At 47.4% G+C, this 22,776-nt stretch overlaps 1 protein-coding gene across 1 annotated transcript in view; it reads right to left on the bottom strand.

Annotated features, from left to right (window-relative positions):
• The window catches only part of FRMPD2 (FERM and PDZ domain containing 2), a 77,013-nt gene that overhangs the window by 4,014 nt on the left and 50,223 nt on the right, over positions 1–22,776 (bottom strand). The window contains exons 19-27 of the mRNA XM_040623772.1: positions 22,624–22,740; positions 19,409–19,614; positions 15,785–15,889; positions 14,886–14,979; positions 13,922–14,007; positions 11,928–12,075; positions 10,224–10,438; positions 7,710–7,808; positions 1,184–1,527 (exon numbers count right to left, since the gene is read on the bottom strand). Of these exons, the coding sequence (XP_040479706.1) occupies positions 1,184–1,527; positions 7,710–7,808; positions 10,224–10,438; positions 11,928–12,075; positions 13,922–14,007; positions 14,886–14,979; positions 15,785–15,889; positions 19,409–19,614; positions 22,624–22,740 (1,414 nt within the window). The remainder of the gene's footprint in view (positions 1–1,183; positions 1,528–7,709; positions 7,809–10,223; positions 10,439–11,927; positions 12,076–13,921; positions 14,008–14,885; positions 14,980–15,784; positions 15,890–19,408; positions 19,615–22,623; positions 22,741–22,776) is intronic.

The raw sequence follows: 22,776 nt of genomic DNA, 5'->3' as shown, positions 1-22,776 counted from the left end.
CATCATGACCTGGGCTTTAATCAAGAGTCAAATGCCTAACCGACGGAGCCCCCCAGGCACCCCCGAACCCTTTTAGAGAATGCACACCTGGCTCTTATTAGTCACAGATCTCACCTTGCCTAATTACATCACACGGCTGCTTCATATTTCATGTCACCGACCAGTCCCTCTAGATCTGCCCTGTGCAGCCCTCTAGGATGAGCAACAAAGAAGAGCCATTTCACAGCAGCGAGTTTATCCAGTGTCACGCACAGCCGCCGTTCCGCACTATGTTCTGCACTAGATGCTGGCGCATCTAGCTAGCAGGTGCCTTGCAGCAGTATCACACCCTTTCTCAGTATTTGCACCCTTCTCACTGCTCCTAACAGGTTCCCATGCACCTTCAGTCTTTGTGATAAGTACTGTCAAACTGAATCAAAGAGAATATTCTCTATCAGCACAGGATGGGAGACTGGAAATACTTGTGGGGGATGGGCACAAAATGAAGGCTAAGTTAAACATGGCTATTAATATGAGCATTTCAGTCTGAGGTTCAAAGACATCGATTTTTTTTTAAAGCTGCTGTTGACTGTCAAGTATTATTTTGCAATAAAAATGGTGATGCATACAACGGAACTTCTTTCTTACCGTAATACTTTAAAAGGCCATGCAGGGGGGTGGGGGGCACCCAGGTGGCTCAGTCTATTAAGCTTCCAACTCTTGATTTTGGCTCAGGTCATGGTCTCAGGGTCGTGGGACTGAGCCCCATGTGGGGAATCTGTGCTCTGCGGGGAGTCTGTTTGAGAATGCTCTCTCTTTCTCTGCCCCTCCCTCCCCTTCTCTCTCTCTTTCTCTGTCAAATAAATAAATAAATCTTAAAAAAAAAAAAAAGCCACGCAGGATGTAGCACAAAGGTTCATATGCTGGGAGAAGCACCTGAGGCCCGCCATCTGTACGCTCTAAGGGCACTGGAGGACCCCTGGGCGGGATTCGCTTTCCCAAAATCTCACAAACTGTGGTTGCAGCAGCTCCAGACCTTATGCTTCTCTTTTTTCTGCCACACCCCCCCATCGCCCCTGCCGAATGACTAGAACAGTGCTGGGCCTAGTAAGCATCTGAACACAGTTATGAACTGCTTGATTGTAATTTCTAGCAATGAAATGCATACCATTTACAAAATATCTGCAAACGTAGTGATCCTTACCTTTCAAGTCTCCTGATATCACAAACTGAATAGCAGTTTTGCCTCATATCCTTCTCCAAAGAGGTGGCCCATGTTGATGCATCCATTTCCTGCTGAAGTCTGCACAAATGAGGGGGGGAGTCCTGACGATGCATCAGGGAAGTGGCCCAGGGTCTCTCTAGGTCTTGGTCCCACTGTGCCTCCCCGGTGGCTTTTTGGAAAGACTCTGGCCTAAGACCCAGGCTTTCCCCTGCATCTGGGGAGGCACTGTCCCTCCGGCTGTCCTCTTGATCCAGACTAGGGCTCTGCTCTGAGTCAGTGCAAGCTGCCCTGGTGAATTCTTTGTCTGATGAGAGCACGGGCGTCTATTAAAAGAAATGCTAAGGGTTATTGGATTCATCATGCACACGAAGCAAAATCTAAAAGTGCTTCTTTAAAAGAATAATTGTGTTTTGTTTTATTTTGTTTCATGTGATTGTGGGGCAAAGCAGTTAAGAGATGGGCTCTGGGGTCAGTCTTCCTTTGTCAGGACCCCAGCTCCCCCCGGGCCCTAGGTGACACAAGTAATCATCTCTGGACCCCTTAGCTTGGAGCATTGGAAAAATAACGTAAGCATTATTTTTTTAAAATATTTTGAAAACTTAGAAAAATCAAACTCAATACCCAAAGAACAAATAATGCAGTCAAGAAATGAAAAAAAAAGAATAGGGGATAAAGAAGTGGAGATAGTAATACTGTATTGCATATTTGAAAGTTGCTAAGAGTAAATCTTGAAATTTCTCATCACAAAAAAAAAAAAAAAAGAAAGAAATGGGCTGAAGACATGAATAGACACTTTTCCAAAAAAGACATCCAGATGGCTGACAGACACATGAAAAGATGCTCAACATCACTCATCATCAGGGAAATACACATCAAAACCACAAGGAGATACCATCTCGCACCTGTCAGGATGGCTAAAACCAACAACACAAGAAACAACTGGTTGGAGAGGATGCGGAGAAAGGGGAACCCTCTTGCACTGTTGGTGGGAAGGCAAACTGGTGCAGCCACTCTGGAGAACAGTATGGAGGTTCCTCAAAATGTTAAAAATAGAACTACCCTACGACCCAGCAATGGCACTGCTAGGTATTTAACCAATGGATAAAAAAAATACAGATTCGAAGGGATACATGCACCCCGATGTTTATAGCAACATTATCAACAATAGTGAAATTATGGAGAGAGCCCAAATGAATGGATAAAGAAGATATGGGATATATATATATATATACATATATATATATATACATAAATATATATATATACATATACACACACACACACACACACACACACACACACACACACATATACACACAGTGGATATTACTCAGCCATCAAAAAGAATGGCATCCTGCCATTTGCAACGACATGGATGGAGCTAGACTGTATTATGCTAAGTGAAATAAGTCTATTGAAGAAAGACAAATACAGTATGATCTGACTCATATGTGGAATTTAAGGAAGAAAACAGACGAACATACGGAAAGGGGGGGGATGGAAAGAAGGAAACAAGCCATAAGAGACTCTTGATGATAGAAAACAAACTGAAGGTTGATGGAGAGAGGTGAGTGGGGAAGGGGCTAGATAGGTGATGGGTATAAAAAGGGCACTTGTTGTGATGAGCATTGGGTGTTATATGTAAGTGATGAATCACTGAATTCTACTCCAGAAACCAATATTGCCCTGTATGTTAACTACCTAAAGTTTAAATTTAAAACATAAAAATACTAAGATAAATAAATAAAATTTTACAAAGAAATTACTTAAAAAGAAAGAAAACTTAAAAAATACTGAAACAAAAGTAACAATGACTCTTTGTTCCACTTTCCAATAAGAAATGAGCTTCGTAAACTCTTGTCTTCATCTGCCCTCATCCATGATGGCTCATTCTCACAGCCCCGTCCCCCTTCCCATCCTGATTCCCTGCCCTGGGTCTCCTCCTCGCTTCTCAAAACATTACTGGATTCCCAACGACTGCTTATGTCCCTGTTGGGCCTTTTAGGTTCTGATTTTGATGACACGCTGTGGCACACTAACACTGTAGGGAGAAACTTTCTGTAGGAAAAAAAAATTTATACTTCAGTAGAAACTATGGTTTGTTTATAGAACAACTTTCTGGGTTATCTGATTGCATGTATTCTTCACCTGGAGCTATTTCATAACTCTCTATAAACAAATACGTTGTTTTTTGAACAAATTTTAATATCTGCCTGGTTCCCTCGCTGAATGAGTTAGATAAAATCATATATTCCTTTTTACATCTATGTGCGAGTCATGAGTTTACTTTTTCCTGAAAATTATCTTTTAGCACTTCCGTCCCATGACCCACACGTCTGACGTTATAAGAGCACATGGACTTTGGAGACAGACAGGGCTGGGCCCCCATCCCTGCCCTCACCGCAGCAGAGAAACTGCTACTCTGCCACTCACCCCGGGGGGCACCTCCCCTTGCTGACTGCCCATTCCCCAAAATGAGGGGGGATATGCTTCCATATATGCACTTTTATTTAATTAAGATCATAAACTCTTATGACTTTACTGATACACAATGTAAATTATAGAGGACATACCAAAAATTTAAATTTGAAGTGGATGAAATTAAAAATAAATAGTAAAAGCAGTTATATTTTCTCCCGTACCCCTAGGGAGACCTCCAAAATCTCATTTTCAACCATTCCTCGCCCTCCACCTCCTCAGCCCCAGTTCTCACTCTACAGCGATCCTTCACCCTCTTCAAGGGTTCCGGTCAATGGTGCCCTGTCACCACCAAGTCCCCCACCCCCACCCTCTTCCTCTGCTAAGAGTCCATGCTACTGCCCCATAAACACACCTTAAAAATAAAGAACACTCTGAGCTCACATCTGCGTTACGCGCCTCCATTCTGTGTGACATGCAGGGGCCATATGTGAACTCCAATCCCTAGTGACACCCTATGTGGGTCCGCACCTGCTTCTGAGCCACGGACTAATGTCAAGCGTATGAGCACTGGTGTCAAACGGGCACTCAAGACTTCCAGATAATCTTTCTTTACTTCCTTAGTGAAATCAGTTTCCCACTCTCTCTACCTTCTACCTTATTTCTCATCTCGCTCCTCAACCACCCCCCTGAACTTGCCTCTTGCTTCACAGTGAAAACGGCCACATTCAGATGAGAACGCTTCATCTCCCCACGGCAAAGCCCACCAGCCGGCCTGCATCCCTCTCCCAACCTCCTCCAACTACCAGCCACTCAATTCTCGGCTCCTCCTATTTCTGTCTGCGTCTCCCCGCTTCTCCTGTATCCTCTCCGCCCAGGCTCTGTCCCCATCATTCAACCCATCAAGGTCTCCAGTGACCTAAAGCCAAAGGACAATTTTCTGTCCTCTTTCTAAAGCCAAAGGACAATTTTCTGTCCTCACCTCATTCTACCTCTCAGCAGAATGCAACATAATATTTTCCTGCTCCTTTTTACAAGTGTCTTTTATTCACTCTACTTGAATGTGCTCACTCTGAACTCTGCCCTTCCCTGGTTTCCCCCCACCTCCCAGGCCCCTACTGCCATGTCATTTCTTGGAACTGGACCTTCAATGTTGGGGGGTCCCATGGCTTACTTCTCTGCACTCTTCCCCAAGGTGATCTCATCCATTCCATGGCTTGCAATAATGTTATTTGCTGACAATTCCCACATCCACCTTTTCCAGCCCTGATATCATGTCAATTCTCCACAAACACCTGCCTAACTGACATGTCCACTGACTGTTCCATAGACATTTCAGTGTTGCGTGCTACCAAGGACTACTGCTTCTCTTCCACATACTTTAAATTGCACTCTCCATGCACTCCCTATCTTGGCAAGTGGTATCACCATTCAACCAGTTGTTCAAGCCAGACTTTGTTCTCTTTCCATGTGACCATATCTAAGCCAAAAGTAATCCTCTGGGCTCTACCTCCTACATCTGACTACTTCTTACCAACTATTCAGCTACAACCTGAGTCCAAGCCACAGTAGCTTATTTGAATGACTGCTGGCTTATCTGCTCCGGTCCATCTCCAGCTCAGTGTCTTTCTTTTTTCTTTTTTTTTAATATAATAGGTAAAGATTTATTGTCTAAATTTAAATAAATAAGGTGCTTATTTTTTATAATAATATTTTTTTATTATATTACGTTAGTCATCATACAGTACATCCCTGGTTTTTGATGTAAAGTTCGATGATTCATTACTTGCGTATAACACCCAGTGCACCACGCAATACGTGCCCTCCTTACTACTCATCACCAGCCATCCCATTGCCCCACCCCCCGCCCCTCTGAAGCCCTGTGTCTTTCTAAAGTATAGACCAGATGAGGGTATGCTCCTGCCTAACCCTTCACACTCCCACCAGTCCCAGCCCAGTGGCTTCCCATTGCCACCAAGATGGAATCAGCACACTGCCAAGACCTACAAGGCCCTACAGGTGTGGCCCCTGCCTCCCTCTACAGCTTCTGCCCTACCACGCCTGTTACGTTTCTGTCCCTCGAACATCAGGTTCATTCCTGTCTCGAAGGCTTCATACTTGCTATGCCTTCTGCCTCGAATGACCTTACTGCAGATGTTTGTACGGCTGCCTCCTTTCCATGACTACTTTATTCTAGTTAGGAATTAAAGCCTCACTTCCTTGGTCTTCTGCTTGGCCTCTGAAGCCACATGAATGAATGAAAATTCTTCTTCCACTTGTCCCTTAAGTATAAGGAGAGAGAAAGCAGGCCACCATGCCTCACTCCAAGCTCTCCCACTGGCCTTTTCTGGGCCCTCCGAAGTGGAGTTATTCGCCAGAACAGAACCACTTTTTCCTGGCATTTCCTAGAGATCTCAACAAAAGCACAGGGCACAAGCCCCATGGCCTGATCTCTGCGCATGTGAAGCTTGATCTTCTCGCACGCTCGTCAGTTGTTCAACACGACTGCCATATCTACCTTCTTTTCCAAACTGGCAGCTTTCTAATTTCCTTTCCCTGGCAATTTTCTCACCAGAGTCTGTATCAAATGACTTCTTGGAGTCCAAGAATCAGAAGGATCTGGGTCACAAAATCCCATGATGTCTCTAGTGACTGTCACCCTCAGTGATGAGCACTCAATTTTTATCCACGTCTTATAAGTGAGGAATTATGAGGCCTAGAGAGGTCAGGCATTGCCCAAGTTCCAAGCAGCCACTGCATGGAAGAGCAGGTGCAGATGATTACGGGGTACCCACACATACACCTCCCAGGATGAAGGCCCTCATCCCCCAGCTGCCGGAAGAGCTGGTTACTGACAGCTTACACTAGCCCCTCCCAAGACTCGTGCTCAGCTCAAGGGAACTGTCTCAGGCAAGTCAGGTCCCCTCCCTTGGGACAGCCCACACCGCAGTGCTCATTGATACAAAGTCAAAGGCACAGCTCTGAGGGGCCATCCAGCTCCAAAGCTCCCTGTGGCATAAGCAGAGACCCGTTACAGCCGCACCACATTAACTTCTCCTTCCACCCAGCCCTGCCTCCCTCACCCTCGCAGGGGTTGTTCCCAAGGCCCTGTAAACCTCCTGCACTCAAATCTCCGCAGCAGCATCTGTGTCCTGGGACCTGACAGGTGGCATTATGACGATTAATTTTATCTGTCAACTTGGCGAGGCCACGGTACCCAGATGTGTGGTCAAACACTAGTCTAGATGTTTCTGTGAAGGCATTTTTTTTAGGCATTTTTGCATTGAGATCAGCAGACTTTAAGTAAAGCAGATGACCCTCCATGATGTGGGTGGGCCACATTCAATCAGTTGAGGGCCTTAGGAGAAAAAGACTGAGATCCCCAAGGAAGAAGGAATTCTGCCTCCAGTCTGCCTTGGGACACACGCTGCAACATGGACCCCTCCCTAAGTTTCCAGCCTGCCAGCCTACTCTGCAGAATTTAGACTGGCCAGCCCCCACAATCATGTGAGCCCATTCCCTAACCTCCCCTCCCACCCACATACCTCTACACATACACACCCTATTGACTCTATTTCCCTGGACACCCTAATATAAGTATCAAAGTAAGAATTCTGAATTTTCCCAATCTCATCGCCCCTTTTTTACACGACACCATACATGTCTAATTCATGCTTTAGGAAGGTGGACACACATCCTGTTCTCCATTTCATTCCTCAGAATGGAAATTCTTATCTTTCCTCAGTCTGGTTTTGTATTTATTATTCTTGCTCCTGGTTTCCCCTCTCTGATGCTTGGGCCACCAGAAGGCCTCAGTCTGGAAGTTTCACAGACAAGACCTAAACATATAACTACCTACAGGAAGATGCAAACATTGGAGCGGCAGAGCAGGGAGAGCAAGGAGAAGACAGACCTAGGATCTCATGAACTTGTCACAGACTAACAGAGGTTTGGAGGCCAGCTATTTCCCTGCCCCAGTGGAAGAAGATGGCATTGAACCCTACCTAAAACAAAGCTGAGTTTCTCAGGACCCACCAGACAAGAAAAGGGGGGGTGCTTGAAGGCACCAGAGGGCACCGCAGCTTACCTGCCATCCTTGGTCTACCTCAGGCAGTGCGCCTGGAGGGGGTCGGCAAAGTAGGAGCGTGACTTCCTGTGAGGCCCCTCGCAGTAAATGGAGCACCTCCTGTGAGAAACCAGAATCTGTGGTTCGATGTGGACGTGGCATGGCTGTGGGATTTCCTCCCATGTGCTCCCCCACTATCTCTCTGGCACTGTCTCTTTGATCTGTTTCTCGGCTCCCAGAGAACTCTGGAGAACACTGCTATGGGCCTGACTTCCTAAAGTGAGAGATGCCAAAACCACCAGCCTGAGGTTCCCATGAAGGCAATGCACCCATGCTGGGCTAGAAGTGGCCAGGGTCTGCCCAGGGCCTTTTCATGGCAGCACCTGCCAATACTGATGCCTGCTCTTCACTCAAATAGTTATTCAGCATCTCAACCTTCCTCTCCTCCCAGCAGCCCCCCATCTCAGGGGCCATCAGTCATGTACTTTCCACCACCCCAATCTCTAAAGCTTGACCCTTGGCCCTGAGCTTTCCTCCACTGCTCAGCTCGGGCACTTGGAACCTCTCACCTGTGAAATTGCATGCCCTCCTCTCTGCTCCCTGCCTCTTCCGGTGTCACCCACCTCCCCTCCTCCACAGTGTTCAAGAGTGCCCTTTCCACAATGCGGATATAACCAGGTCCTTCTCCCACTGAACTTCCTCTGTGGCTCATCTCACACTCAGCAAGCTCTGTAGTGCTGCACGCAGGACCTCTTCGCACCTGCCACTGTCTCTCAGCCCACCCCCTCTCTCCCACCTGCTCCCGCTGCTCCCGCCATCCTAAGCTCTGGCTATGCTCAGCCTCTTCCGCCAGCCCGCTCTCTCAGAGCCCAGGACTTCAAGGTGCCTTGATAGTTCCTATTTCCTCTCTAGGCCGGGATTTCTCAGCCTCTCGTTAGTACTGACATTTCAGGCTGGGTAACTCCCTGGTGTGGGGACTGTCCTGTTCATTGTAGAATGTTGAGCAGCATCTCTGGTCTTTGCCCACTTGATCCCAGTGGCACCTGCCACTTGTGACAACCACAAATGTATCTGAACTTTGCCAAATGTCCCCTGAAAGGCAGTATCATTCCAACTCGAGAACCGCTGATCTGGACGCCACTTAATACCCGCCCTTAGCGGCAACGGACTTCCACAGAACGTGCTTCCTTCCCCAGTTTCCTGGGGCAAGCACTTCTGTCTCTCATGACACTTGTTTTCCAGTCGGTTCTGTTTTGTTGTTTGTCCCACCCCACTACGGGCTCTGAGAACATATGAACTGCCTCTGCGTCGTTAGCTCCTCACAGAGCTGCTGAGCCAGCACTGGTTCTCAGAAAACAGTTCCTGGCTCACAAACTAGATACATGAAGGTATTGCCACCCAAGCATACGCTGCCCTGGGGATTCGCCACCCCTCACCACTCAGTCCAGAGCCACTCTCCACCTTGCTCTGTGTTCCGGAAGTCAGCCTACGCAGACTGCAGAGAGGCTTCCTATTGGGCTCAGCCAATGGGAGCATGGGTGGAATCAGAGACAGGAGAGAGGGAGGTGCTTCCTGTTGGGCTCAGCCAATGGGAATATGGGTAGGGATCAGAGCTGGGAGGAGAGGGGGGGGGTATTTGTTTTCCCGCCTTCCTCCGCATGGGGTTGTCACAGAGTGGTTGGGTCCCCCAGCTAATGTCACAGTTCACGTCATCAGGTCCACTTCACCAGCGCTCTCAGTTTCCCAGGTTGTATAATTTCTCCTTCCCATATGCCTTTGGACTTGGGAGGGGTGGGTGGATAATTGCACCCACTGTTCTCAGCCCCAGGGCTCTACACGTTCCCTTGAGCTTCCCACCAACCAGCTCACACCTTTATTAAACTCTCCTCAAATGACTCTATTTCCAGCCAGGACCCTGACCGATATGTACAATATTCCATTGAGACATTATGCTATAAGCGTTGAGAAGTGTCCACATTTTTTTTTTTTTAAGTGGGCTCCACATGGGTGTGGAGCCCAGTGCAGGACTTCAACTCACAACCCTGAGATCAAGACCTGAGCTGAGATCAAGAGTCAGTTGCTTAAACGACCGAGCCACCCAGGCACTGGGAGAACTGTCCACTTTTTACTCTCTTCTTTAAATCACATTTTTAATATATTCAGGACAACTAATGCAACACTGCATGTCAACATCTGTAAATTTAATAGAGAAATGGGAAGACGGGCAGAAAGGGACCCACTGTAGTCTCTTCAGCCCACACACCCACCTCCTAGAATGTTAGGAGAGCTTTAGCCAGCACAGAGTTTTATCTTCAGTTTCATTATAAACCTAATTAGAAGCAAGGCTTACTCAAGGTCAGATATTCAAGAACTGAGACAGAAAATTAAATGTGAGAACGTTCCACCAATTGCTCTCTTCGTATAAGCCAGGTTCCAGGTGTGCCTCTCAAGAGCCCAGAGTATTCCTTACGGTGGGTAGGCCTGAAAGAAGCATGGTTGATGTCTGTGTGCACACAGGGCTGCATGGTCTCCTACCTGGAAGACGAGGCCTTCTGTGGGCCTTCCATTCACGGCCAGGATAATGTCACCAGCTGCAATGGCCCCGTTCTCCTCAGCTGGCTGCCCCGGGAAGAGTCGCTTAATTCTCACAAGATCATTCTTGAGATGGCTGCAGCTCTCTCTCTCCATCTGTATGAAGCTGAATCCCAAACCACTGGCATTTTTCTTCAGAGTGACTTCAAACTTAGGCCCTGTATTGTGGGATGTGGACAAGATAAATCCCTTAGTAGATTCTGAATGAAATTGACTGGCCTTAAAATGTAAACTGTCAAGTAGATGAATTATTTCTGTTTTACACAAAAAGATTTCTTCTTGCTAATTTTTATGACAGAGTCCATTATATCTACATATCAGTGCTATCCAACAGAAATAAAAGGTGAACTGCAAATACAAAAAACATGTGTAATTTCAGTTCTCAAATAGCTACATTTTCAAAAGTAAGTGGAAACGAGTAAAACAAACTTAATTGTATAGGGTATGTAACCCAATATATCTACAATATGACCATTTCAACATGCAGTCAATATAAAAAAGTGTTAATGAGCTATTTTGTATCCTTCTTATTAACTAAATCTTCAAAAATCAAATATGTATTATATCAATTTAGATTGGCTATATTTCAAGTACTCAATAGCTGCATGTAGCAAGTAGCTACTGTATTAGACAAAGCAATTATAGATAATCAGCATGGTTTATATGTAAATCTATAGTTTATAGACATACACACTGTGCCTATATCATTTAATAAAACTTATAGCATATGTATTCCTACTACTCCTTTAGAACCTCAATCATTTTTAGTATATTTGAAACAAAATTTTACATCATTAGACTCTGGAGAAAATTCTGGTAAATTCTATGGAAATGTGTTAGCTGCTGTTTTGTTTAGCCGCGTGCATGGACCATAAGACAGAACAGCTGCCTCTGGGCAGCAAAGATGGACACAGCTCCCGGAACCTCACTAGTCTCACAGCCAAAGAGGCCTTTGGGTCTCTCCTAGTCTGCCCTCCACTCAGTTGGCAATGAATCAATAGGACAGAGCACTGACTCGTAAACCTTAATTTGAGACAAGAATGAAAGCATCCAAAGCATTTGGTTGCCGGTGTATCATACGACCAATTTCACCATCACTGCCATCAGAGCCCTCACCTCATTGGATAGCGAGGCTGTCGAAGGGCCTCACTGGAGTGAGCAGAGGAGCAGAGGAAGCTGTGCCATGAGGGCCCCGCAAACTGACGGATGTTTACCGTTTTACGTGATGCTGATAACAACGCTAGATTTCAGAGCACCTTTCCCTCCCAGCCTGCCTCATCACACCCCACATCTTTTATTATGAATATTTTGGCTGGAAGGTGGAGATTCGGTCAGAAAATGTCTGACCCTTTTATTCCGATCTCATTCCTAAAGATTTATACACAAGCATTCAGGCACCTGATTGAGAAGCCTGAGAAGGCACGGGGGAGAATTACACCTGGCAATCATTTTGAAACAATGCATTTTTTTTTTCCGGAGACACATTCTATTCAATCGGCTTCCATCGCATCCGAATACCAGCTGCATCATGCTCGCTATCTTTTGAGAACCCAGAGGAAGCCTTCCTACCTTCCCTTTTGAGTTGAGAATTCAAAAGCAGCACAGGATGACATGACAATAGTAACACTCAATTCTCTCTCCTCTCACCATCTGTCGCTGAGACACAGCCTGAGGGCCTGCCGGGCAAGGCTGTTGCCAAGGAAACAGCCATGCATTCATCTCCTGTCCTGTCCTTAGCAGAAGGACACTGCCGCGTGGTCCTGGGGCCTCTTCTCTCTAAGACCAGTCTTGCAACCTAGAAGATGATTGGACAAACTCCATTTGCACTTCATATGGCAACCAGGCAGCCCTTCCTTCACCCTGCAAATGCTTCTTAATTTTCTGCTACTTCCAATAGCTGCTTCTCTGAATCTCAAATTAAAATCTCCAATCCAGCCCACTTGTTGGGACCCAGAGCCATATTTTCAACTGCCTGTCGGACAGATGTTTCTGGAGGTAACACATGTACCTTCATTTCAGTGCATTCAAGGCCAAATTCATCTTCTTCCTCTCTCTTACCTTCACCGCCTCCTCGTTCTGCCGAAAACATCCCTCCCCTTGTATCTGCTCTCTCCGAACATGGAATCAACCCTCAACTAACCTCCTAGGGGCCACACCTGCAGGGATCCAGCTTACCCCCTTCTGCCCTCCAAATGCCCATCTGGTTTCTAAGACTTTCCTGTTCACCATCAGAAACATCTCCCCCAGGGCTCCCCCTCCTGCACTCCATCTCCTGCTGTCGGTGTCCAGCTGGACTGTGGCAAGCTCCAGCTAACTTGGCTCCCTGGACCCTATCTTCTCCTCCTCAGGTCATGCCCCCCATGGCTACCCGTGGGTTGATCTAAGACACAAACTGCACGTGCAACAATTTTGATCAAAAGTCTCTAATGTTTCCCATCACCTTGAGTCCAAACCCCTAGCAGGTATCCCAGACCTATACCAATCTGGCCTCCCCCTTTCTTTTGGTTTGATTTTCCATTCTTCTTCCCCACACTCTATATCTTGTTACACAAAGCATAGTTCAGGTACCGGTGGCTAGATATCACCTGGAAGCTTTCTAGAGATGTCAACGTTCCATTGAGGGGACTCAGGCCTGCTAACATCCTTCTGCTGCCATTGTCATTCAGCACCAAGCCCGTGATCCCAGAGTGACAATTCCTACCTGTCATCACTGCCAGCAAACGGCTGGCAACAAGCAAGAAGTAAGCTTCTCTAACCACGTGCATTAGCAAATGTCTAAAGAACCGAGAGTACTAATAAATTATGACTCTGTTCTCAAGATAGGTCAACCAAGGTAGCCAGCATAAGTAAATTTCACTGCAAACCATTAGACTGCTTCGGTAAAGGAAGCAAACAGGGGCCCTTCTGTTCCCTCAGTTTGCCAGAAGGGCCCATAGGAGTCCTTTCTGTCTCTGCCAACTCCCCACTTACCTAGAAGGCAATGCCAGCTCAGAGGCTTAAGACCCTGAGGCACGAAAAGGCTCCCCTCCTCAGGCAGAGGACTGAACACAGCATGGTAACATCCAGATGCTGCCTGGGCACCGCATAGAATAAGGAGCCCATAATGGGTCAATGCCTTCGGGTCTGGGTGTCTGGAATTTCTACTTCCCTGTAATAAGAATCCCAGGACACGTGGCCTGAATTTGCCCAGGGTGATGGGAATAGCATGCACTGGGGAGAGGGTGTCAGCAAGTCCAAAGGTCAGCTGGTGACAGGGCCTGAGGCAGATGGAAGCATTGGCCAGTTTGGAATGGAGCAGAGAGTGTGAGGGGGGCAGCCAGAGCCAAAACCAGGCGGGAGAAGTCTCTCCACATCAGCCCTGTTTAGCTGTCTGATTCCAGAATCAAGACAAGTGAGAGGCCAGCTTTTCACAGGTCTTTGCAGGGGGTGAGGTATTCTGCTTGGGAAATCTGTCTGCTTCCTCCTGGCTTTCACATCACCATACAAAAGTGAAAATGTGAAAGAGAAAATAAGACAAAGAAGAAAGTCTTGTTTTGTTTCCTGCCTGTCCGCCTCCCACCGAGAGGCAACCACAGCTTCTGATGTTATCCGGGAAAGCTCTAGCAGGTGGAAGGACAGCTCCCTGCTAATGGGGCACTCACCTGCCCAGAACCTTTGAGGCACTGCACAGCCTGCTTGTGGGTGAGGCCACACAGACTCACTCCATCCACCTGCAGGAGCCGGTCACCTGCGAGGGGGACAGAGGTCATGTCTCTGAGCTCCCAAGGCTGCAAGAATGACTGTTGCTGGAGGCCCCTGCCCAGCACCCTTCACGCAGCCTCAAGGAGGGTCAGGAAGCCGAGCTGTAAGAAGCCCCGAAAGGGCCTGGCTGCCAGCCACCTCTCTGATACCTTTATAAATCAATGATACAGACAGCTTTCTATTATTGGCTCACAGAGGGGTCGAGCCAACTCTGTATAACCATATTCTTTCTCCTGTTTTCCTGTGAAACCATTTTTGAAAGTACTTTCAAGTCACTTAGAGGTAATATTTATATCTCCAGGATTTTTTTTTATTATTATTATTTCAAAACACGTCAGAAAGACCTGGTTGATGCCAGGGACAGGGGAATTCTCGGAAAATAGAGGTAGCTAAGATCCTGGGTGCCCTTTCTAGCTCAACTTGCCATTTTGGAGAGCAAAAAAATCCCCCCTCTCTTGCTTCAGAGCAGTGGACATGAGCAGAGGAAGGGCAGAGAGGAGGCTTGCCACTGTCCTCTCTGGTTACTAAAGTGGGGGTCACCAATGCGCACTCTTTCCTCTAGAGGAAGCACCACTTTCTCCCATGAAGGCCAAACAGCAATGAGCTTATTTAAAATCTCCTATTTTAAAATCACCTTATGCTTCCCAACGCACCACTACAAACACTTCCTCCCCTTGTTAACTTATCATGGAGGTGGGCCAGGTTGACTCAGCCCCTTTCCCCGGGGAGGAACCCAGGACCTGGAGAGGCAATCGTTTGCACAAAGTCTAGGGTGGGAGTGGGGCCAGGCCTGGAGGCTGTAGCTCCCAGGCCAGGGCTCCTCACACCACCAAACGCAGTTCCCAACATGACTCTGTCCCTCACCCCTCAGGATCTGCCCTTCCTTGGCAGCTGGCCCTCCAGGAACAATGGCTTTCACGTAGATACCGCCATCGAGCACGCTTGTGTTAATGCCACCCTGGAAAACACAATGAAAGATTCGCCATCATAAGCAGCAAGCAGCACTGGGGGACGCAGCCACGGGCCCGGAGGCCGGCCGCGCATGTCCCATTGCTTGAGTCTTGGTGTGTAGGTACAGACCCAGAATTAACTACGCCACGCTCTGTAACCGACTTTGTTTTTCCTAACGTGATGCCAGATTGTGGGCATCCCTCGGGTTACTAGATAAAGATCTAATTTTATCTTTTCTTCTGGTTTCTTCGTGCTTGTATCTGCACACATGTACGGGCTTTTACATCAGTGGGACTGTATCATTCTTGTACAGTTTTTTCCCTCCCTCCTCCAGGGTCTATAGCTAGAGCTCAGAAACCAATGCAAAGTGGCCATCCTGAACTCTGGTCTGGCCAAGGTGACTCTATTCTGACCTTGGAAGTGGGAACACGAGGCTCCACTGTGACCGTCCTCCGGATGACCGTGGGTCACCTCACTCCCCTTTGGTTTATGTCCTTGCAGTCCCACTCTGCTTCCCTTTCTTTGATGTGTGGCATAACCACAGAGTCAGGACCCATCACCCAGTGCCACACACACTGCTTGGAGTGCCCGATCATCCCAAGTCTGCCCTGCATCTCCTGGCTTGTCTTTGAGTCCTCTCACCCACCCCCACAGAGTTCCCACTGACTTTCTTGGCTCATCACTTCCCATGTGCTGCTTGTCCACAAGGAGCACATTATCAAAGGTTGCCCTATGAATGGAAATGCCCACCAAGGCTCCAGATGAACATCTTTTCAACTGTGTACTTCCCAAGCTTGCCTAATAATTCTTACGGTCACACTGAATCCAAGTGTCCCATCTTCTTTGACCAGGTCCACAAAGTAGATTTCACTGGCATTGATTTCTGAAGGTGGTGGAGAACAAGAAGAATCGGCACCCTGTCCCCAAAACACAAATGAAAATAAAGAAGGCATGAAGACACTTGCCCTACAGTAGTGATAACACCTCTTAGCTCTTGCCAGTATTGCACTAGAAAAGGAACATGAATTTCAGGGCTCAACAGGGATCATTCCCAGCTTTATCAGCTCCTCCCTATGTGACCTTGGACCAGTCCTTGGTCTCTCCAGCCTTGGTTTCCCAATCCATGGAACTGGAATGAGAGATTCCCTTCTCAATGTAACTGCGAATCATACCCAGCACATAGCAGGGCTCAATAAATGTAGGTTTCCTCCTGTTTCCACTCAGGATGCAAATATCATTTGGAGAACTAAAGCCATCCAGGCACTTCCTGGTAGCTTCACACATGACACCAGCTAAGTGATGTTGGATTCCACATACACAGCAGCTTCTTGAGAAGAAAACAACCCCGGGAGGAATTTCAATCATCCCCAGCAAGAGTAGCTGCATTGGGGCTCTACTTAACAGTGGCTGAATGCCTGGGGGAAGGACAGAAGACAATTATCTACCATGTGGCAGGAATTTAGCTCAGTACTATGACAATAACCATGGGTGGTTTGCTTATTCATTCACCCAATCATGCAACAACATTGATTGAGTACCTGTTACATGTCAGGCATTGTGCAAGTTGAGGGGACAGCGCTGGTAAGACAGACCTGCCCCTATTGAACTACTGTTTAGTAGGGGGGAAGCTTTTAATGAACTGTGCCCAGAAGATGGAGCCACGGGTACTCCCAGCCTTTTGTCCTATCTGCCTCCTCTGCTTAGCTGCTTCCTGGTTCGCCATATTGGAAAATACCATTAATGCAATAGGAAAATAAACAGGCTGAAGTAAGCTAGAAAATTATCAATCCAACAGAAGAGGTTCCAAACCAACTGGTATAGAACAGACGAAACTCCAGTTCTTTCAGAGACACTCCAGACTGTGTAGTCTGGCAAGGTGTTTTGCCCAAACTTTAAAATTCAAAGAGTAAAGCAACCCCTGAGGTTGAAGTCCAAAGCGCGAGTGTGAACTCAGCTATGCCACAGAAAGCTACCTGCCCACAAAGCTGGCCCCGTGACCCAGAAGAACCTGGCTTGTACAGCTTCTACTGCCTGTGGTCAGCTGTGGTCATGGAACACCACCACTCCCTTCAACTGCTCACCAAAACCAGCCCACAGGTTTACGGCCTCGGAGACCCCAACTTGAATCTCTCTTGACCCTGCTTCCTGTGAAGGGGCGGCCTTCTGAAGCACAGCCCCGGGGTGATGGCTTCTGCTCTGGAGCCCCACTTCTTGGATTCAAATCCCAGCTCTGCCTCGGACTCCCTGAGAGACCTTGGGCACATTCCTTTCCCCTCTGCGCCTCAGGTACCCCACCTACAGAAAGGGTTGGTGATGAAAAGTATCTCACGGGCCTGCAATGACGCTTATGTGATAGAACACATGTAGGTGCTCGGGGTGCTGCCTGACACATGCCTACTCACTCTATAAAGGTCCACTCTTAGGAGTATTCTCTTGTTGACCCCTCATCCTGCGCTTCGTGGGGTGCACCGTCCAGCTGAGCACCATGGCCAAGTAGGAAGGAGCTAACATTCCTGGAGCCCTACTGCGAGGCCCTTCTGTCTCCACGGCTCTGCGGACCGACATTACCTCTACTCATCAAGGATAGAAACGAGATGGAGAGAGCTGGGATAACTTGCCTGTTCCAACCAGAGTCCCAGCAAGAAAGCAAAGGTGTATAGGCTCAACCTGGGCCACGGAGGAGAGCTTATACGAGGCCTGCTTTCAGAGATGCTGGCATTTAAAGAAACCAATAAGGAGGGCCAGACACCCTGGGGCTAGAAATGGTAGGTGCTATTCCCTTTCTGAGCCTGAGGAGTGAGAGGAGGGCATGGTCGAAGGAAACTAGAGAGTAGTTCTATGGCGAGGAGCACGTGATAGGAGCTGTGCTTTCAGGAGAGGGACAGCCCACCTGAGCACAGACAGAGAGTGACAATACTGTCCTTGCTCACCCCCAGATGCTGGCTGCCACCATGGTATGAAATAATAGCAAATATATATATTGGCCTCTCCTCGCTTCCCTCTACCCTTGTCATTTCCTAATTCTTAAGAAACTAGGAGCATGTCTTGTTCTAATAACTGGTCTTTGGCTCTAGTTCCTGGCACAGAGCTCTCAAATCTCTTGGAATTTCTTGGGTGATAGCCTTTTGTTCAAAAGAGGCAGCTCTTGGTGGGTTTCTGGATAGATTTAGGGTGGGGGCTAGTAACCAGAAAGACCAAGCCATGATTCAAAGCTTGGAACTTGCCACCTCACCCCACTCCCCATCCGCTGGGGAGGAGAGAGGAACTGGAGATTGAGTTGATGATCCTTCATGCCTATGTGATGAAGTCTCCATAACGATACCAAAAGCTTGGGGTCCAGAGAGCTTCTGGGTTGGTGAACACATATATGTGCTGGGAGGATGGCACGTCGACTCCACAGGGACAGAAGGTCCTGTACTCGGGACCCTTCCAGGCCTTGCCCTATGCATCTCTGCACTGGCTGCTCACTTGTACCCCTTAAAACTCCTTTGTAATAAATTGGCAGTAATAAGAAAACTGTTTTCCTGGGTTCTATTAGCTGCTCTAGGAAATTATCAGATCTAAGGAGGGGACAGGGAAACCTCCAATTCGTAGCCAACTTCAGACAAGTGTAGGTAACTTGGGGACCTACTACATGTGATTGGCATCTCAGATGGAGGCAGTCTTGTGGGACTGAGTCTAGTCCCACAAAACTATTCAGTTACTGTCAGAATTGCTTCTGGGACGAAAAACCACAACAGTGTCAGAAGTGTTGTGGGTGGGGTCCTAGAGTGAGAGTAAAGAAAGTGGAGAGCTTTTCCTAGACACGGGGCCTCTCCTGGGCAGAGCCAACCAGAAGACAGAAGTCTAACAGGGTCTGTGAACATCAGCTTCATGGGGCCCAGAGCAGAAGGGAGAAAGTTCTAGAGGGCAAAAGGAGACCTTTCCAGCCAGTGTCCAAGGAGACACAGCTTGAGGCGATGGCCCTGGGGCTGAAGTACATAGCCTTCTGTATCCCAAAGCTGGCCTTGTCTTCTTCTTCCCTGGCGTTGTCAAGAGCAAAGCCATAGAGTTGCAGTTCGAGGACCAACTAGAGGCCAAGGATATATGGGACGTCTGTCCGTACATTGCCCTCGGTGGCAGCCAATGTTATTACCGGTACCAAGTCTAATGAGGGACCGAGGACACTGGAGGAGCAAACGCTGAGCCCCGTGGCCCAGGCGCTGCACCGGGAGCTTTGCCTTTTCACCTTTACGTTCTTCTCAACAACCATGCAGGGCAGGTACTTATTTCCATTTTGCAGATGGGGAAGCTGAGGATCAGATGGATTAAGTAAATTCTATCTAGCTGACATGGCAAAAAGAGAGCAAAGAAGGACTTTGGAGCCGGGACTGTTGGGCTCCCCAGCCTGTTCTCTTTCCTCCAAATTCTCGAGAGTGAACCAAGGGGATGATTACCTTTAATGGCAGAGGGGAAAGCTGAGGTCTCACGCTGGGCTGTAAGCTCTGAGTCTGAGCTGCTTCAAGTGCTTCAGTATTTTTCTCCTGGTCTTGCGTGTGTGATGAAAAACTTCCCTGGTGCCCGTTGCTCGGGCTGTCTGTAGAGAAGACCCCAGAATTGGCCATGCTATTCTTTTCCTCACTTGGGGTATTTCCACAGATACCTATAAAAACAAGCCAAGAAGTCAACAGCTTGGAAAGGCTGGCATTTCAGTGGAATCATGCTACATGGGGAACAGGATTTTCCTCCAATGACAGAGAGACCTTTTATAGCTGCTGGGAACGATGTGAGTTTAGCACCTCGGGAAGGATGATGCATTTAGAATAGAGAAAGGGAAGATTCTGGGTGTGATTTAAAAACCTAACTAGAGGGTTGTGACTCAACTATGAAAATACTAGTAGCAACTGGAGAGTTAATAATGCCAGCTCCGTCTTCCTAATTTCTCGCCATGTGATGGGCAATACGCAAACATAAACACACACACTCACACACAAACACACATATTTTATATGTATATATCTTTCCATCTTTTCAACACATCCACCAGGAGGGAGTTATCCCACTTGAAATATGAGAAAGTGGAGTCAAAAGAATTAAGTAGCTTGCCCAGGATCCCACAGCCAGCATGTGGTGGTACCCTTAAACTCAACCTCTTCCAGAAATCCCACTGAGCACGCCTATAATCAACACATGATCCAAAGACCAACATGTTAGGTCTTTGGGGGAGGACTTGGTCATAACAAAATGGTGGCCTCCATGTGGGCGAAGGCTGGGCCACTGATTCCTGTTTACCCCCTGTCTGACCCTTGACCTGGCACAGAAACAGGGAAAAGAATGTGAGGTCGGGAATCAATAGGTAAAAACCGTGGGCAAGGCACTTAACATTTCTGGACTTCAATTTCCTTCTAATTAAAGTAGAGATAATATCAACTACATTTTAGGGTTGGTAGGGCTTAGAAATTATATAGGGAGAGAGATTTTACATATGTAGAGAGAGAGATGAAGAGAAATTAGTTTATACATGGTAGAGCCTCAATAAAGATATTTACTATTAATATGTTAATGTTAGCTGTTCAGCAATATGTGGGAGGAAGGCAGAATAGTCTAATTTTCTTTAGATGTGGATATAGAAACATACAAGTAGGTTTCCTTTAGATACAGACTCATGAGCACTTAAGGAAGTACCCAAACTCACACACTCAATGAACTGTAATTTAATGAATTAGACTGGAAGTTATTCAAACCTAAAGGTAGTCAGGAGGGAATGGTGGGGCCACCGTTCCATAAAGCCTTATTCCTAGCAACCTCATTTGCAGATTCTACTGTCATTGTCCTTCTGGCAATGTTGGAAGCATCTGCTCATTTTCTTCCACACCCTTCCATGAGAGATGAGGATGGAACGTGTGATTGAATTAAAAAGTAAAGCTGTACCATGTGAGCCTGCCTCACGGAAATACAAGCTAGGAGACCTTCTGCAGGGAATGAAAACTCAGTCTGTTGTAGAGAGTGATGGCTGCCCTTGATGGGAATGTTATCTGTCTTGTCCCTGACCTTCAGTCTAGAGCGCCTGCCCCATCAGCAAGCTAACCAGATAGAAATTCACAGCAGTCAAGCCTCCGCAGCTGTGTAAGGAACCCCAATTATGGTAGGCAGAGTTACCAACAGGGGACTGGGGCCCTAGGGTGGAAAGACATGTAATTCACAGGCACTATGGGAAACCTGCTGTCCAAAGTTCTAGGGTGAAACTGGTTTGAGCCTCACAGACTTTGGGTGCCCATTTTTTACACCTCCCATCCCAACGGCCAGCCTTGAACAACACTGAATCATTCCCAACTCAGCTGCATTGGTTCCTGACCAAAAAGGATGGCTCGATTCCTCCTCTCTGTCCTAGTCCTGTGCAAAATGTGGAGGGAAATGCAAAGAAAGATAAAATATTATGGGAAGAACACTTGAGAAATCCAACAGAGACTGTGAACTGGGGCTGGTGTTTCTTAAGAGCCGGGCAAAGCCCCTGGGTCCACTCCCACCACAGCATGGAAGGCACACACTGAGGCTCCGGCTTTGCCCCCTCCCATCCCCTGTTCTTGGAGCAGCTGTGGACCTGGGAAAACCATCAGGCCACAGCGTAAATGTGTGCAAGTGTGAGAGAATGCACGTGGTTCTCAGAGGGCAAGGCAAAGAAATTGTCCAGACACCCCGGAGTGTGAGAGAGAAATCCAGAAGCCTGGGTGCACAGGCAGTCTGTGGTTAAATTACAGGATCATTCAACCAAAACTCAGTGGTGATTCCAGGTAACCAGGAGGGAAGGGAATGTTAACATCCCCCATTACTTCCTCTTTTTTTTTTTTTTAAGATTTATTTATTTATTTGAGAGAGAGAGCCAGTGGGGGTGGGGGGTACAGAGGGAGATGGAGAGAGAAAATCCCAAGCAGACTCTGCCCTGAGCGCAGAGCCCAACTCAGGGCTCGATCTCACGACCCTGAGATCACAACCTGAGTGGAAACGAAGAGTCAGATGTTCAACCGACTGCACCATCCAGGGGCCCCGCACCCCCATTACTTCTACCCACCTTCCCAAACCCACTCCAAATAAACATAATAATATTATTCTTTGATAGGGGCAACAGTTGCTCTCTCATACTTACCTAAAGGATAAATAAAAGTGTCTTTTAAAAGAACTTTACTGTTTTGGATGATCTCCAACAGGCCAAGTCTTAACCAGGTAAGACCAGCATGTCCGCTGTGCGAACTCACCTTCAAACACAGCTCTCCAGTCTCCTCCCCAGCCCATTGCCACATCCAAGCCCCAGCTATGTAGAAACTCTGGAGCAGCCACTTTCCATAAGGCCTTGGGTGACAAAACGAATGTCCTCCCCATCATGCAAGAAAAGTGGGCAGAACACCATGCAACGGCCAGACGGGCCATATCTGATGAAGAATTGGAGCGGGGCACTCCCATCGGGCAGAGCAAGCAACAGTAAAGCCCAGTCTGCCTGTAAGCCTGCCAAGTTTATTGATTTGTGTCACAACAGTGCTCCTCTGCAAGCCACCACCACGAGAAAAGCAACGTCAAGCCTACGTCAACGTAAATATCTGCATTCAGAAGCGGGGGAACCTCCTCTATTTTCAGCAGTTCTTGGTTACGGTGCTTCTGAATGCAGGCGAAGACGTACCTTTTGACTGAGCAATGATTAATTCTATGCTGTCGGGAGAATTCTGAATCATTCTAACAGCCATGTCGAACGTGAAGCCCTCCAGACTGATGTGATTCAAGGCTAGGATCTGCCCTCCTAGAAAAATAACACATCTTAATACCATCAAGGAAA

Source organism: Ursus maritimus, unplaced genomic scaffold (genome assembly GCF_017311325.1).
Source record: "Ursus maritimus isolate PB19 unplaced genomic scaffold, ASM1731132v1 scaffold_7, whole genome shotgun sequence".
In the NCBI taxonomy this organism is placed as follows: Eukaryota; Metazoa; Chordata; class Mammalia; order Carnivora; family Ursidae; genus Ursus; species Ursus maritimus.
Note: the sequence above shows the minus strand (reverse complement) of the source record. Positions and strands in the feature narration are given on the sequence as shown.